Source organism: Brienomyrus brachyistius, chromosome 22 (genome assembly GCF_023856365.1).
Source record: "Brienomyrus brachyistius isolate T26 chromosome 22, BBRACH_0.4, whole genome shotgun sequence".
Classification (NCBI taxonomy): Eukaryota; Metazoa; Chordata; class Actinopteri; order Osteoglossiformes; family Mormyridae; genus Brienomyrus; species Brienomyrus brachyistius.
Window position 1 is genome coordinate 4,691,979 of NC_064554.1, and position 16,950 is coordinate 4,708,928.

General features: G+C 44.1%; 2 protein-coding genes across 3 annotated transcripts; both read left to right on the forward strand.

Annotated features, from left to right (window-relative positions):
* Window positions 1–7,487: 7,487 nt before the first annotated feature.
* On the forward strand, window positions 7,488–10,339 carry ppp1r27a (protein phosphatase 1, regulatory subunit 27a). Its single transcript, XM_048992321.1, has 3 exons — window positions 7,488–8,203; window positions 8,904–9,054; window positions 9,155–10,339. The coding sequence occupies exons 1-3, from the start codon at window positions 7,801–7,803 to the stop codon at window positions 9,273–9,275; spliced, it is 675 nt and encodes a 224-aa protein (XP_048848278.1). The 5' UTR covers window positions 7,488–7,800; the 3' UTR covers window positions 9,276–10,339.
* A 1,732-nt stretch (window positions 10,340–12,071) lies between these two features.
* On the forward strand, window positions 12,072–15,196 carry LOC125718259 (mapk-regulated corepressor-interacting protein 1-like). 2 transcript variants are annotated; one of them, XM_048991954.1, is made up of 5 exons: window positions 12,072–12,205; window positions 12,847–12,987; window positions 13,079–13,197; window positions 13,359–13,454; window positions 13,617–15,196. In XM_048991954.1, exons 2-5 carry the CDS (start codon window positions 12,980–12,982, stop codon window positions 13,679–13,681), a joined length of 288 nt encoding a protein of 95 aa, XP_048847911.1. In that variant the 5' UTR covers window positions 12,072–12,205; window positions 12,847–12,979; the 3' UTR covers window positions 13,682–15,196. The 2 variants fall into 2 exon arrangements, with proteins under 2 accessions (XP_048847911.1, XP_048847912.1); XM_048991955.1 differs by having other exon boundaries at window positions 12,075–12,205; window positions 12,913–12,987.
* Window positions 15,197–16,950: the final 1,754 nt, after the last annotated feature.

The following is a 16,950-nucleotide window of genomic DNA, read 5'->3' on the forward strand; positions in this document are numbered from 1 at the left end:
CTCACTTCATTTCCTAATCTGATCTGACCCTGAGACTCCAGTTGCACCAGTAGCCGGGCTGCTATAATTGGCATTCTGAGCCGTGTGCAATACACTGTGGGGATGTCCTGTAACTGCCTGTTCCAACATGTAGCTGTCAATTTATCATTACACAAGATGTTAAAATCATTAGGTCAGTGAGAGGAAACGTTACATTTCCTCTTTCTCAATTAAAAAGACACATGGCTTTGTTTCAGACAAATTACAGCTCAAATAAAATAGACTGCACTTAAAGAGTAATAAAAATAGTAGGGTTGCCAGTAATCACAGGTCGAACAAATTAACTTCGAAGTGTCTCATAGGGCAGTTTATCCCTTCATATGGCTGAGTGATTATATGTGAATGTGTGCCCTGCGATGGGTTGGCCCCCCCGTCCTGGGTTGTTCCCTGCCTTGCACTCATAGCTTCCGGGATAGGCTCTGCACCCCCATAACCCCGAATAGGATAAGCTGGTACAGAAGATGGATGGATGGATTCCTATTTTCCATAGTTTCAATAGGTTTCCTTTGGCCTGAAGCCATGACCTTGTCAGTATTTACCTTTGGTGTGACAGCAGTGATGGTCTGTAGCATTTTGGTATTTTTTGTAACACTGGTCACTGTAGTGATTCGTCGCCATAATATCTTATTAATCCTGTATCGGTTGTTTGTTTAGGAGTCTGCTAATAAGAAGCAAGGCAGGTTCCTTCTCTGAAGAAGATCCTTATGTAATGTTTCTGTTCAGGAAATTGGGCTCAGTTTGGTGGATTTGGAAATACAGTGAAAAAATGAGAATCAATCTGGAGACCAAGGGCGTAGATTTGGGTAGGGATGGCTGGGACATGTCGTCCCCCCCCCAATACTGTGGGGGTAAAAAATGGCTTTACCAGAAGAAAATGAAAGCTTTGGAATGGGCTCAGCCAGAGCGCAGACCTAAATCCAACTGAAAATCTGTGGGGCGACCTGAAGGGCGCAGTGCACGGAAGACGCCCTCGCAATCTGACAGACCTGGAGCGCTTTTGCAAGGAAGGGTGGGCAAATATGGGCGGGTGAGGACGTGGCGTGCTGATAGACTCCTGCCCAGAAAGACTGAATGCTGTAATCAAATAAAAAGGTGTTTAAACAAAGTATAAGTTTAAGGGTGTGCAACCAGCTTATTCTGCATTTTTTATTTTTTGTATCTTTCCCCTTAACAGATTAGTTTGTTTTTCAATTGAATTGTACCAGTTATAGGTCACATTAAAAAAGTGAAATGATTTTCCTAGTTTTTTTCCTGGCTTTTTAACAGAGGTCTGTACACCTTTTTATATCCACTGTAAGCAAACCACAGGCATCCATCATCCTTCACTGTCACGGTCTGAATGCAGGGGCGTCATAGGAGACTTGGGGCCCCATGAAAGCATATCATATAAGCCCCCCAACCCTGACCAATCCAATGATGTTTCACCCCCCCCCCCATTAAAATGCCCCAGTACAGATATCCAAGAGAAGTGACAGTCTGATGTGGCATATAACCTGTGAATTTATCACTGTGAATCTATAGATTTGATGTTTATCCAGTGATGAAGCAATCTGTGTAACGTAGGAAAAATGCCAGTGAATTCACAAAATATTTTTCTTCTTATTCAAAAAAACCAGTAAACTGGTACCCAAGATAAGAATGAGTCTGATTATTGTTTTGTAACAAAGATTGAGGTCTTACAAATGAAAGCTGAACACAAGCATAGATGCACGCATTTACCAGACTCACTGGCTGTTGGGTGAAGACTGGCAATCTTCAGCTGGCTGTGGGTGGTATCACAGGACTTCCTGCTTTTACCATCATAAATCAGCGCTCGCCCTTTTGCGGCTGACATGCAGACCCACAAGACGCCAGGGCTCCCCCCTGTCCTGATTCACTATTCAGACGTTCTTCTCTGAAAGCTGGGCAGCGTGCGGTAAATGTGCGTACGCACTGTTCCCGCCGAGACTGAGAATGCGAAGGCACAGCACTCGATGTCACCTCAGGATGTTATGGCATAACCTTACTGTCATTGCAGTGAATGGGGCCAAAGCCAAGGCTGATCACTTTCATGACCTGGAGTCTAATTCCAAATCCAAAGGTTACCAATGATTAATACCTCGGGTTTGCAATTGTGTAGATGTATGTGCAACGGTCAAAATATTTAACAGATGACTTGTGAATTTTGTGTAATGATGTGAAATTGCATAAAAATTTTCATCAACATTTAATGTAGTTCAATTATATATTGAATTATATAAATGTAAAGCACGGATATTACAAAATGTGGAAAACAAAATATATACAAAATTAAATATATTGTAGCTGTCTTATATGAAAAAATGAAGATCTATGTCTGTCTCATTTGTGTCAGCATCCTGTGCAGTTTAAGAGCAAAGCGTGTGGTGGATCATCAAGGCCAATGGGAACGAGCCCTCCCCACTGACCCCTGCAAGGTTCCCTGAAATACAGCCAGTACAAACACGGAACTTGAATATGTCATCCATCCATCCGTCCGTCCATTAGTTCATCCGTGCGTCCATCCATCCATCTGTCCATCCATCCATCCATCCATCTATGCATCCATCCGTCCCCCATCTGCTAACGGCTGACCCTGGTCAGGGGCATGGGGCCCCAGAGCATATCATGTAACCCTATCCCAGCTTACACAGATGTACACATAAACAGCTTAAGCGCACAGGCTTTTTCTGCCGCACAGCTGCCACCCTGGGCTGCTTCGTTGCCCCCACTAACATTGCCCTGACCCTTGTGGGCGGTGAGTATAGCTAAAGTCAGGGCTGCATTCTCAAGCCTAGCATAGAAACAGCAGGGAGTTAAAGGTAAAAGCCCAGAATATGCCCAGGATAATCCTGTCTGTCATCCTGCTGGGATTCTTACAGGGTTTCTGCTCCATAGCTTCTGCATTTTCAGGACTGAATCACAGATCCCTTTAATAAAACCTTTGGGGTTTTCAGAAACACATACGGGTATTAGACTTCCTGAGGGAACTAACATGCAGTTTTAGCTTATATAACATAGAGGTCAGATCAGTAAAAAGGTCTCTCAGAGATTCACTAAGGCTGGCCACCTACAGAACTGTTGTTCACAGGCCTCACTGCCTCAATCAACAGATTTCTGGAGGTCAAAGCATCGGTACTGGTGCTGGTACCATCCACCCACCTGCCTCAGCCATCTTGTCCAGTGCTCTGTCACAGTGAGGTTGGATCCTCTCTCAGTAAGTGGAGTCCACATTGTACAGTGATTATATGAGCAGCAAACATAACTAACCCCCACACCTTCCATTAAAGATGATTATACCCTCATTTATTACAATGTTTTTGGACCAGCATGCTTTGCAGGATGCAGGATGCAACATTTTTTCATTGCTCTATCATCGCTTGAGAATTAAGCTAAAACATCAGAATCCCTCTCCTTCTACATAGGAGAATATACAATGTACTTCATTATTACTGAATTTAATGTTGGTAATATGCTACTGTGGGTAATTAATCAGTTACCATATGTAAGTACATGAAAGTCCCGCTATATACGGGGTCTGTTAGTGATTTGCTGTTATCTGCGGTTTCAGGAATCGGCGGTAGGTCTTGGAACGTATCACCCGCAGATATGGGGGGGGGCTAATGTACAAGTATACAGTGGAACAAAATAACGTTCCCCCCGGACCATGGTCTGACAGACAAAGAGCAGGTTAAAAGGGAAAAAGAGCAAAAACACAGGAGCACCCATTTCCCTGGACTGCAGATGAAAACCATTTTGCGCTCTTTTGTGAGCCACGCTAATGAGCCGTGCTAATGAACCTCCATGCAGCTAAGGCTGGGGAACAGGGGAGGGACTGAGGAGATGCAGGTCAGGGGTGGGTAGTTCAGGTCCAGAGAGTGGTTGAAACAAAATTCTGGTCTGGACTTTTATTCTCTGGATCGGAATCAAAATCGGGAGTGCCAGTTTTCACGTTGGCCTCCTTAGGTAAGAAAGCTAAACATTGAACAAGTGTGCGATTTTCTGATGATAACGATGTGGAAGAATCTACATCAGGGCACCTCATCTTAGGCCAGTCAGCTCTGGTGCAGAAGGTCACACCCTCAAGCTGCATTTCTCCTAAGGAGATACCTGTGTGAGCTCTGAGTTATCAAACTCGTCCACCCTTGAACTTTAACCGTGGCATTTTTGCAGCCAGGAGTCCAGCCACATAACCATTTAGCCACCAGCTACCTCCCATCGAACACCATGATCCCAGGGAGGCTTTTAAGCCTTCGCCCACAATCCTACAAAAACACATAGACTAGACTGGTGTTTCTCGCAAAGTTAGGGGTTTCTCAATGCTTGGGAGCCTAACAGCCCCGAAACCATGCAGGCTATGCCATGCACGCTGGGTCAGATGGCCGACGGTCTCATTTTGCAGGCCGGGTTGCCCAATTTAGTTTGAGACGGCTGCACGTGATTCCATCGGGACTGGAGAGGCAGGCCCTGTGCCGGCAGAGGGCTATTCTGGGACTGCCTTGATTCCTACGTGGAAATGAAAGGTGTTCCATTGGAGAGACTGTAAATTCTCACAATGACCTGGAGCAGGGTGTTATTTATTTCTGTTTAAGCTGTTAGGGTATGTTACTGAATATTGTATATTATTAGTACTTTTTGTAATTAAATGTAGCAGCTTGGTGCCAAATTGTGCTGTGAACTGATCCTCTGTGTAGGTTGATGGTCTGTTTTCTGTGACAAAACATGCATACTGTAGTCACCATGGAGAGAACATCCACCAAGTATGGAACCGTAAGGGAACCGTGTAATTTCCAGTAAAGAGGGTCTAGGCGATAAACTGTGGCCCGTCCAAGTCTGCGTTTGTGACTCTCGTGGGAGACACACTTAAAGCTTTTGAAAAATATGATTCTGCGGGGAAGCAGCAGTGGCCTCCCCACTTCCTGTGTGCAGCGTCACCCTTTGAGATAATGCAGCTCTTAGCTGGACTCCTGTTCCTATTCAGTTTTAGTACCGCGGCAAAATAGACAAACCGGCTAAAGCAACAGACGGTTCCTTGGCACAAATAAGAAGACATCAGATACATGATATTCATTGTGGGCCGTCCCTCGGTGTCCTGATCCTTCCGGAACATGGTAGCGCTTGGCGTGTGCATGATTGCATGTGTATCTATGTATAGAGTCTTGGATGAAGCCTCCGTGTGTGCACATCTATGTGTGTGCGTGCACGTGTGAGCGTACATGTGTTTGCGTGCACGTGTGAGCATGCTGTGCTGTAGAATCTCCAAGACGGATGAGTGACCTCGTCTCTCTGGCTTGCATCCAAGGGTGACGACTATGGCAGCAATCGGACACGTCTCACAGGTCTCTAGGCCTTGGACACTGCCTTATAAGAACCTATGGGAGTGACATATCCCTTCAAGACATTGGCTGGGATCAGATTGCTACCAGGGGAGGACGAGGGCCAAGCTTGTTGATCTTGAAGTACTGCTAAGTTTGATGTTCCAGCTGAGCGCTTATTCTGTAGCTCCTGAAGGGGGACCGGTCCTCGGTGTGACCCAAAACAGCTAACGATACAAGCACTATTATGGCTACTAAACCCAGGCTTGTGATTCTCGAGCCTGAATGTAAATGTGATGCTTGGTTTAAACCCCCCTCCACATACAGACCTACATAATTTCCTAAACCATTATTGTGATGCACTGCTTGGTTCGTCCCAAGGTTTCTCCCTTATAGGGGGTTTTTCCTTGCCACTGTCAACTCCGGCTTGCTCACTGGGGGCTTTGGGCAGGGATCATGTAAAGTGCTATGAGACACTGTGATGTTGTGAAAATGCGCTATATAAATGAAATTAAAATGAATTTAATTGAATGTGTTCACCCATCTTCTAAATGGTGAAAAATCCTGGTGAAAAAACAGCATCTACCAGCTTGATTTCCATGCTGGTCTATGCCGGTCATTGCTGGATTGGTGCTGGTTAGAGCTGGTTTGGTGCTGGTGTAGCTGGCTGACCATCGTAGTTGTGCTGGTTTACCTGCGCATGAAGCAGGTCCACCAGCCATGTCTCAGCAATGATGCTGGTCCATCAGCACCAAAGCACAAAATATGCTGGTATATCCAACATGAATTACAGTGGTCATGTGGGTAAATGTGGTCTGTGTTCTGTGCTGGTTTGTTTAGCAGGTAAGTTGGGGGAAGAGTGAAGATTGAGCTATGGCCAGCATTGTGTGGAGTCTAGCACACTCTACTCAATGCTTCATGAACCATTTGCAGTCTTTTTCTTTGGGGGGGGGCACAGTGTTATCTCACACCTCTGGGAACAGGGTTTGAGTCTCTGTAGTGGTGGAGTTTGCATGTTCTCCCTGTGTTCCCATGGGGTTTCCCCCAGGTACTCTGGTTCCCTCCCCCACAGTCCAAAAACATGCTGATATTAATTGTGTTAACTGCAGTTACCAAATTGTATGAATGTGCCCTGCAATGGGTTGGTGCCCCATCCTGGGTTGTTTCCTGCCTTGTGCCCATAGCCTCCAGGATAGGCTCCGGACCCCCCGCCCCCCTGAATATCACAAGCAGGTACAGAAAATGGATGGGAAAATGACAGTGGTTTGAAAAGTAACTATGTGGGACCCATGTGTTTCATTTGTGGTGCATTGGAACACACACAAAACTTTCTTTTACCTTTTTTCATTGTAATTTAGAATTAATTTAGAATTTTACCCATTTATTCACCTGGATATATTACAGCAGACATTGAGGAAGCTAGCTTTTACATAATGATACAAGGTATCTTATTTAATTAATTAATTCTTGTTCAAAACTCTTGTTCAAAACTCTACCAGCGTTTTGTACAGCATGGTGCTGAATTCTGATTTTTTTTCACTAATGTTATGTGGTATAGTTATTTTTTTAAAGGTAAACTGATACATTTTAACTCGCAAATACCGCCTGGAGTGGTTTTAATTTATCGTTAAAACATAATAATGTATTTCTCTTCATCACTATAGATAGCTAATGAGGAGAACGGAAATCTAATTGCACATAAAATAAAAACACAACTGGGCAAGTGCGCAAGCCAATCCTGCCACGTTCTCACTACCAGACCTTCAGTGTGCCCTATGACATCACTCAGTCAGCTCTCCTACCCCCGCATCGCCAGCATAACCCAAACATGATAGGATCCCTCCCCCACGCACAAATGTTGCAATACCAGAACAGCATACCAGACATTCACACGGATCGATTTTGTTTACAGGGAGGTCATACCAGCACTGTAATGGACTGTGCTTTAATGTGGGGCAGCAAAAGTGGGAACAGGAGAACGACCAGTATGACCTCACTAGGCCATATTGAACTCAGAGGACAGGACTATGGCCGCCGCTAGCTATTATGGGCTTGCAGCTGGATGGGAGGGGCTATATGCTTTAAGGAGGAGCATTTCAACAGCCACTCGTTTTGCCACCAAAGGCATCCAGTCACGGCACCCAGAATAGCCCATGGAAGGATATATAACGAGGCATTGTGCCCCAGGCCACCAGAAAGCGGATCTCTCTGCCATCAGAGGCTTAGATTCACCACTGAAGCGGGCAAAGCAGTGTGGGAGATGTGGCGACTCACATAGAACTCAAACTGCTTTTGACCTGCACAGACGGCAGCATAAAACTTAGAAAAATCTGGAACTGACAAAGACAGAAGACCTTTGGGATCTGCACTAGGATTCTACAAACGGTCTGGATTTTCATTTCTTGTTCCTCATTCTGAACTGAACACAGAGGAAACTTCACCGTGGAATATGAAGGACATTCTCCAGTGCCCCACATCCCAGTTGCCACGCTACAGCCACTATTCGCCCGTGCAGTACACGAAGAGTAGCTACACAGCTACACTGTACACCCCCACACACTACACCCCCACACATTACACCCCAACAGCACATTATACCCCCAAACATAACACATCTACACGCTACACTCCTTCGAACTACACCCCCACACACTACACCCCCACACATTACACCCCTTCGAAATGTGGCCGCACACAGTGCAGGTCCTCCCCTGTGGCACTCAAGCCGGCTCGCAGTGTCCGCTTCCCCAATGACATCGTCTTCCAGGATCACATCCGGCAGGGCGACCTGGAGCAGATCGGCCGGTTCCTCAGGGCTAAAAAGGTGCGACTAGACACCATCTACCTATCGGGTGAGTGCTACCTGGCCCTCGAGAGTTGCATTTTTTCAACCTTTTCAGACCAAAAGGAATCAGTATATCCAGTGTATGCAGGGGCAGACTGGTCATAAGGCAAGTGCAGGCACCACCTAAAGCCCAGTAAAACTAGTGGCCCCATGACAACAGAAGTTACATTTATGTACGTAAAATAATATGATCATATAACTTAACCCAACATGTCAGGTATAAGGATTTTTATTGACAGTTTTCAGTGTAGATAAATTTGTCCCCAACCCAGGCTTAGGGCCCCTCAGAATCTTAAGTCCACCCCCCGCTACTTTGGCAACACATGTAAGCATCCTGATGCTTGCTTGGCTGATAAAAACTGGTAACAGATGTGTAGTTGAGTCTGTAGTGTGATTTTGTCGGCAGGGGAATTGTTTTGGGACTGGGCCACCAGATTTTCTGCCGGCCGCTAACTCACACTATGATTTCTGGCTCCGTCGTTGGTGGAAACACGGGGTTTTGAGTGAACTGAGATCTGACACAATACCTTGTGCTTCCTGTCATTCCCTTGAGTATCTCCCAGTTCAATCACATCTAAAGCAGGCATTTGTTTCTCCCTCCGCACGCCATTTCAAAAAAGGCAGAAGATGATACATAAAGTGAGGAGGCAGTTAGCGTGTCTGCACCCCCCCCGGGGCTGAGAGTGCTGTATGCCCCCCCCCCCCAGGCATGGCGGCGCTTCACGAGGCCGTGCTGACAGGGAGCCTGGAGTGCGTGAAGTTGCTGGTGAAGTACGGGGCTGACGTGCACCAGCGGGATGAAGACGGCTGGACGCCGCTGCACATGGCCTGCAGCGACGGCTACCCTGACATTGCCCGGTGAGTGGCTGTGCGGTGTCACAAGACGTTAGATTCATGGCCAGCACATGTCCACACGTAGACCACGACTGTGACACTTGCTGAACCCCACCATTTCCAGGTACCTGCTCTCCCTGGGGGCCAGTGTGGAGGCAAAAAATGAAAGCGGGGAGAAGCCGGCTGACCTCATCGACACAGACTGCAAGGAGCTGGTTCAGCTGTTTGCGGTGGGCTGTGCCTGAAGCCAGACTGGGCGTGGCCTACTCAGATTGGACGTGGCCTACTCAGATTGGGTGTGGCCAACTCAAATTGGGTGTGGCCTACACACGGTGCATGGGCTTACCCGGGCTGCAGCCCAGAGGCCTCCACAAAACCACCACCCCCTTGTCAACAGCCTTTACCATCACCAACCCCCTACACCCCCTTCCCTGTTGATGACTGCACCATCAAAGCCAACAGCAGCGGGACCTCTGAGAACTAAAATAGCCAAGGGGCCTTCAACCAAGTTAATCTCCAGCTACAGACACGCACTGCTGAAGAGCGCGTACCCTCCACCAGCACCCACACACCACCTAAGGGACAGTAGACACTGGACTGTGACAGTGACGTATCCCAGCTTCCTCTTCGATATGTTAATCCACTTAGTTGACTGGGAAGGCCACCACTATTTGGGTGCCTTGTAATACAGACCTCTTGATCCTATCTACCTTGTTAACCCTCCATGTATGTCTTAACTTCTGATGATCTCTTACGTAACCAATCCAGTTAGTTCCAGCCACCTTGGCGGGTACTTGAATGTAGGATTTTGCAAAGGCTTGATGCATTTGGGCAAATTGTCACGTAGTATAAGGTGACCAATGTATAATGAAAATGTAGAAAGTGTGATCTCATAGGTGTGCATGCTTTAAGAGAATATAGTGTGTTTTCCGTTCTGCTGTGCAGACTGCTGGACACTTTAATACTTGTACGACCAGTTCACTATAAATAGTAAATGAGTAACTGAGAGGACAGTTAAGGACATTAACAATAAATCAGTGATATTATAAATCATGACGGAAGTGCAGTTTTGACCTGCTAACAATGTATGGTACGTGATGAACATGCACTGTCTCCTTAAAGTCTTATGTTTTTTTAAGTGCAATTTTTCATATATAAAGTTTCTTTTTATGAAAGTTTTATAAACATGTTTTGTATTTGTGTGATGCAAATTTTATGCAGGCTATCAAATTTCACTACCTAGGCATTATACTGTTACGCAACAATCGTAGATTATAAATAATAGGCATTAAATATTATTTGAATGATATTTTCTTCCATTTTATGGCTATATCCTGAGGAGGGTGACAGGGATTTGCATGAAATTTAAAAATACAACAATAATGGCTAAAACAATAAAACATTAATAATTCATTCCTACACTACCACAAAAAGACAAATCAAGTATTGCACCACATTTACCCACATTATAATTTATAGCTCTCAGCAGGGAAGCCCAGACTTCCCTCTCCCCGGCCACTTTATCCAGCTCCTCTGGGGGGATCCCGAGGCGTTCCCAGGCCAGCCGGGAGACATAGTCTCTCCAGCATGTCCTGGGTCTTCCCCGGGGTCTCCTCCCAGTGGGACATGCCCGGAACACCTCCCCAGGGAGGCGTCCCGGAGGCATCCGAATCAGATGCCCGAGCCACCTCATCTGGCTCCTCTCGATGCGGAGGAGCAGCAGCTCTACTCTGAGTCCCTCCCGAATGACTGAACTCCTTACCCTATCTCTGAGGGAGAGCCCAGCCACCCTGCGGAGGAAACTCATTTCGGCCGCTTGCACCCACGATCTCGTTGTTTCGGTCACTACCCAAAGCTCATGACCATAGGTGAGGGTAGGAACGTAGATCGACTGGTAAATCGAGAGCTTTGCCTTTTGGCTCAGCTCTCTCTTCACCATGACAGACCGATGCAGCGCCCGCATGACTGCTGATGCCGCACCGATCCACCTGTCGACCTCCCGTTATTCCTATACCTATGGGAACACAATGTCCCCATAACGTGATAATGATCCGTTTTCGAAACTCTATTTTATAAGAATCAGTGACTACTATGAAAAAACTAAAAATGCAAAAACTCTTGTGTTAGGGTTATCTTCTTCTAAAGATACGCTGGAAACCAATCAGTCTCTGAACACAGAACAACATAGACAGCTGTGATGAGGGAAGTCCGGTCCTGACTTCGAGGTGTCAGCCTCTCAGTCGAACTCAGCCAACTTCGAAGGAGGAACTCCCCTCGCAGTGTCTTTTATTGAGGTACACAAACAGGATATGCAAATAACATTCAACATTGTTTATCACCATGTATGGGGTGGAAATATTCAAGCGACAGTTCTTAAGAAATGTTATTGCTAAATTAAGATCAAGCTGCTACAGGGTGTTGTTTCCAAGAATGGCATCTAACAAAATGACAATAATAAAAGTACATATTTCTCTAACATCTTGTATTTTGCTTGGTTACTTATGACTACGGTTAGGGCAGGGTAAGGGTTAAGGTTGTCATAGTTAGCGTTAGCATTTTTCCCATAGAAGTGAATGAGCGGGCCCCATAAGGATAGGTATACCTTACATGTCTGTGTGTGTTTGTGTGTTGACTGATTTAGAATTTAGGTAGTTATATGGTAAAGATAATATTTATATCATAAAACCAATAAGCACTCAGACCACAAATCAAAAACTCAAAAATAAAAAAATCTGTAAATTTTTATATGTTATCACTTGCCATTTCTCTAAATTGGAAATAGATAGATAGATAGATAGATAGATAGATAGATAGATAGATAGATAGATAGATAGATAGATAGATATATAGTCTGCTGTTGTGATGTGTGAGTGCCTTTGTTCTGTCTATTTCTGTAATGAAATGCTACAAGAACAAAAATTCCTATGTATTGATGTACAATAGGAAAATAAATTATCTTAAATCTTGAATGAATAAACGGCCCAAAGGGTAATTGACATTATGACCACTTCCGGAACACAGAGTGAGGCGGTCCTCGCGCAGATAAGCCGCGCGCTCTCTGCCCCGGAAGCTCTCGGTTGGTATTAGCAACGCTACGGCCGGTGAAGGCCTGCGCCTAAAGGGAGCCAAGAAAAATAACGATAACAAAGAAAATTAATCGAGTCGTCTAGAAAATGTAAGTAAAAATATCTGCGATTCATAAGGGTGTGTGATTCTGATTGTCTTTTGTTCTTTAAAAGACACTCTAATGTGTCTGTTTATTATAAAGTTTTAGTCGGTGTTGTTATGCCTTGGCTAATCGGCTAACCAATGTCTCAGTCTGATACAATATGCGTGCTTATAAAGGTGACATCGCTGTGTCTGGCGTAAAAATACTTGTATAATAATAATGGTGTTCAGCTGGAAGGTAACGTTAGCCGAGAAATGTAAAAATGCATCTGCATTCCGCACTCTCGTACGTGTAGTTGCTGTGCGATATAGCTTAGACTATAGAATTTAGAATTCGAAAATCATTGCATTTTGTTTTTCTGTCTCTGTTGACCCCAGTGGGTGTTTTCCCCCTTTAGTTAACTACCTAGTGGGATTTTTGCCAACCAAAAATCGGGTACACTCAGATGTACCTTTTGAAGATTGCATATTAGCTTTATTTTTCATTCTCCGCTACTGGTTATCATTTTTTTACTAATAATAAAACGTTTAATCTTACACATCTAATTTAAGAAAAATACCTTTCGATACACATACCGGTGCGCCTGTTGAGTAGTTATAACAACTGTAGAAATTATGCTTTTTTTTTTTTTTTTTTTTTTTTTTTAGATGCGATTTGATAGATTTCATCCGGCAGGAAACCTAGTTGCATCTGTGCTGTCTTTCCTCTATCAGAGGGGCTGCGGGGTCTCTCATCAGCATCAAAGCAGAGAGGGTGTGAATCAGCTGAAGGGGGTTAGAGATGAACAGGTGAGCCCATGTCCAGGTATGCTTAGTATCTCATTTAATGACAAGGAAGGGCCTGCATGAAGTGCTGAGTGATGGTCGATGTTGGTTTTAGCTCTTCCTCCCCACGAATGGTCCTGAGCTACAAGCGGACCTCCAGCCCTCGATCTCCGCCTAACTCAGGAGAGCTTTACACGCCGGCTCACGAGGAGAATGTGCGCTTCATACATGACAGTGAGTTGCAGCACATCGCTGACTGGGTCTGTACTGTATTGGCTGTCATCAAGCTGGAGTTGGTTACCTTACGGTGTGGTGGATAAGGACTGGGAGGTGTAGGCCGGGACGATCTTGGACTCACAGGCTCCATGCGGGGCTTCTCTCTCTCATTCTTGCAGCATGGCAGTGTGTGCTGAAGGACATTAAGTCTCCACAGAGCAGTGACCGAGGACCTCAGGAGTACGTGGAGAAGAATCCAAACCCCTCCCTGCTCTGTGAGTATCGTGTGTTTTGATATTTGAGCGACACAGACACAAGAAACTCATACGAAGCAAAGACGACCTATTTTTCTATTTTTTCTGATATGTGAGATGTTGGAAAACCAAGCTTCATTTTTCTGTCTGTGTGAAGTGTCAATTTATTTCCTTACCCTGCAGCTTTCACGCCAGTTGACTTGAGTGACATCAAGAAACGGAACACACTGGACTCCAAGAAGTCTTAGTCTTCCATCAAATTGTTTTAGTCCAGCTGGTTTTATACCCAATCTTCCATTGGAACACTCTTCCACTGGTTCCATCTGTCAGGCAGCCAGTTCATCCTGACAGTCGTTGCCAAGTAAGCCTCAGCCTCCCCAGATCTCCAGACTGGCAGTTTGCGTTCCTTCATCCCTCAGGGTGACTTGAATCCCGTCACTTGGAGGCGTCTTATCACCCTCTTTCTGCGTCAACCGGTCTTGCTTACACTCCATAATATATCCTCTGCACTGGAGGATGGGGAGAGAAAGATGGCTGGAATATCGTGTTCAGGGATTTTCTCTTTTCCCACGTCATTTTTTTATATTATGATGTAAATGAATATAAATTTCTTGGGGGGGGGAAAAATATATATATAAATGGGACCAACGCTGTGAGTAAGCATTGATTGGCTGAACAGTCTCTCCTGCATGATGCCCAAAGGACTCTCAAAAAAAACTGGTTGGTTTCCCACCACAGTCTGTATTGTACAGAAGCACAAATGCTGACCTAACCTTTCATTTTGCCACATACTTGCCACATCCAGGTGTCCTAAATGTCAATGGGTTGGACATTGAACAGGAAGAATGGATTTTTATTTTAAACTTAAGTCTGATTCATATCACTTTAGACCCTGATCAAATATTGGAAACAAGTATTGCTTTTTAATCCAGGAAACCCTTCCTATGTACCGGGAACCTATTCCTATGTACCGGGAACCTATTCCTATGTACCGGGAACCCATTCCTATGTTTAGGTCCAAGTATCGGATTGGAATGCATGGTAACACTCAAATGGCTAAACCGTGACATTTTCTGCAAAAGAGGTTCGGCTGTTTTATTCTTGGAAAAAAAACTCTGATTGGCCCTTGTATTGGCAGTCTTTAATTTTTAACTGCACTTGGATGTTTTAAATAAATAATTTTGTTTGCATGGGGTGTACTTATCCTGGGAGTATAACCTGTAAACCTTGCATCTGTTCTGAATTACAATAGTAGCCTGTCCCTGCTCTTTCTGGACTGGTCTCTGGCCTGAGGAAAATGAATAACCATGAAGGAGGACTGGGACTATTGGGATGGTGAATGACACCATGGGTGTAACCCCAGTAATGACTCTAGTACTGAATTATTCCTTGAGGAAAGTAACAGTCGTTAATCGATGAAGAAGCTAAGAAGCTATGCAGTCTTGGGTTTACATGCTGTGGAGTTTTGTCCCCTCTGTGACCAAGGAGAGGGAGAATGAGTACATGTTTCTCAATGTATAAAACAAAAGCTAAAGATTTTGTTATTGGGTTAGAAGATGATTTGTTCTGTTACAAAGGTGTAGGGGATGAATAAGGAAGCGTTATTTACTGTCCTCTGATGTTCAAAGGTGGGAATTTCCACGTCAAACTTAGCACTGTTTGTTATTCTCTATAAACAGAAAAGGCCGAAAGTTATGCAAAATGAAATACATAATTGTGTTGTAACTGGGAATGTGCTGCATAAATAAAGCTTTCTTAAGTCATGTTTTAATATATATGTCCACTGGAATATAAATTCCATTCGGAACAATATGCTTAGAGAATTTTTTTTGTAGTATTTACGGCATACGAGCACAGTTATGGAGGAGAAAGGTCACCACCTGTTTTACAGCATTGAACGTTTTTAAGGTCCTGCAAAGTGTTATACTGTTAATCCACCATGCATGGGCATTCTGCCATCGCCTGGGCAATTTATTAGAGATGCTGCTTAACTATGTGTCGTGGTGGGAGGAATGCCACGTGAACATAGGGAGAACATGAAATTGCAGACCTGGGGTAGGAATCAACCTTTGGACTTGTGAGGTCATACCACTGGCCACCATTTGGTACTTTGAGGTGGGACTTCAAACACTTTCTTTTTTCGACTAGTTATGCAAATAGCCTGCCTATGAAACCCAGTACGTCTTGAAAAGGTTCCGAACTTAGGATAAACAACGTAAAAAATATATTAAATTAATAGTGATGGATGCATGGATAAAAGACGAGGTACTACAATCGGGATGGCATTTCCTATGACATTAAAAATGGTTTAGCGAAACTTGACTCAAATTTAAAGTAAGAGAAAGCCTGATTTGGTATTAATATCGCGCATTGTCCAGCCTTATAATATAATACAGGTGCATCTCACAAAATCAGAATGTCATGGAATAATGCAATATATTCCATGAGTCATTTAAAAAAGTGAAAATGTAATATAGACTCATTACACGTAAACTAAAATATTTCAAGCATTTTTCTATTTTGATAATTATTTTAAATTACAAAGTGATGGTTTAAATTACATTTAAAAATATTAAATATCTCATTTTGAGTTTCAGTAAATTAATATTCAAACTGTATAAATGCCGTGTATCTAGTTCAGCACACGCAACCACATCATGGGGACTGCTGACTTGACAGTTGTCCAAAAGATGATCATCAGCACCATCCACAAGGAGAGTAAGCCACATAAGGTCATTACTGAAAAGGCTGGCTGTTCGCTGAGTGCTGTATCAAAGCATATTAATGGAGAGTTGACTGGAAAGGAGTGGTGCGTAGGAAAAGGGACACAAGCAACAGGGATGACTACAGCCTTGAGAAGATTGTCAAGAAAAGTCGATTCAACAAATTGCGTGAGCTTCACAAGGACTGGGCTAAGATTGCCGTCAGTGCAACAGGAACTAACTTGCATAAACATCTTCATGAAAGGGACTACAACTGTTGCATTCCTAATATCAAGCCACTCCTGAACCAGAGACAACATCAGAAGTGTCTTACCCAGGCTAAGGAGAAAAGGAACTTAACTGTTACTCAGAAGTATGGTACCTGGTGCTGTACTTTTGAGCTAATAGTAGGCATATAACAAAGGTACTTTCCAGTCAACGTAACTCAGCATCAAGCATTTATTTTTCTTTTCCAACCACTTATCCTGGCCAGGTCTGTGGGAAAGCCTAGGCCCCTGGTGCACCCTGGAGATGTGTATTCTTATTTTAAATGCTTAGTGAACAATTTTGTCCAAAGTAACACTTTTACACTTTCATGCAATGGAGCAATTACTGAAGCAATAACCCTCTTTTCGTTTGCACCAATAATCCTCAGACTATTAGCCAATTACCGTTACATTCCTTGCCGCTTATTTCTGTGATAATCATTTTATTTTTTACTTTTCACATGTGAGGGAGTGCGTGCAATAACAACCAAATGTAACATATCAGAGTAATAAAATGACTACTTCAATGTGGTGTATATTATGTTGGAA

What these genes read in the sequence shown, in the direction of transcription:
- ppp1r27a (XM_048992321.1), top strand. Translation starts at nt 7,801, where the DNA reads ATGAAGGACATTCTCCAGTGCCCCACATCCCAGTTGCCACGCTACAGC. An exon ending in AGACACCATCTACCTATCGG is followed by an intron (nt 8,204 to 8,903) that starts GTGAGTGCTACC and finishes CCCCCCCCCCAG; the next exon opens with GCATGGCGGCGCTTCACGAG. An exon ending in GGCTACCCTGACATTGCCCG is followed by an intron (nt 9,055 to 9,154) that starts GTGAGTGGCTGT and finishes CACCATTTCCAG; the next exon opens with GTACCTGCTCTCCCTGGGGG.
- LOC125718259 (XM_048991954.1), top strand. An exon ending in TGTGCGCTTCATACATGACA is followed by an intron (nt 13,198 to 13,358) that starts GTGAGTTGCAGC and finishes TCATTCTTGCAG; the next exon opens with CATGGCAGTGTGTGCTGAAG. An exon ending in TCCAAACCCCTCCCTGCTCT is followed by an intron (nt 13,455 to 13,616) that starts GTGAGTATCGTG and finishes CTTACCCTGCAG; the next exon opens with CTTTCACGCCAGTTGACTTG.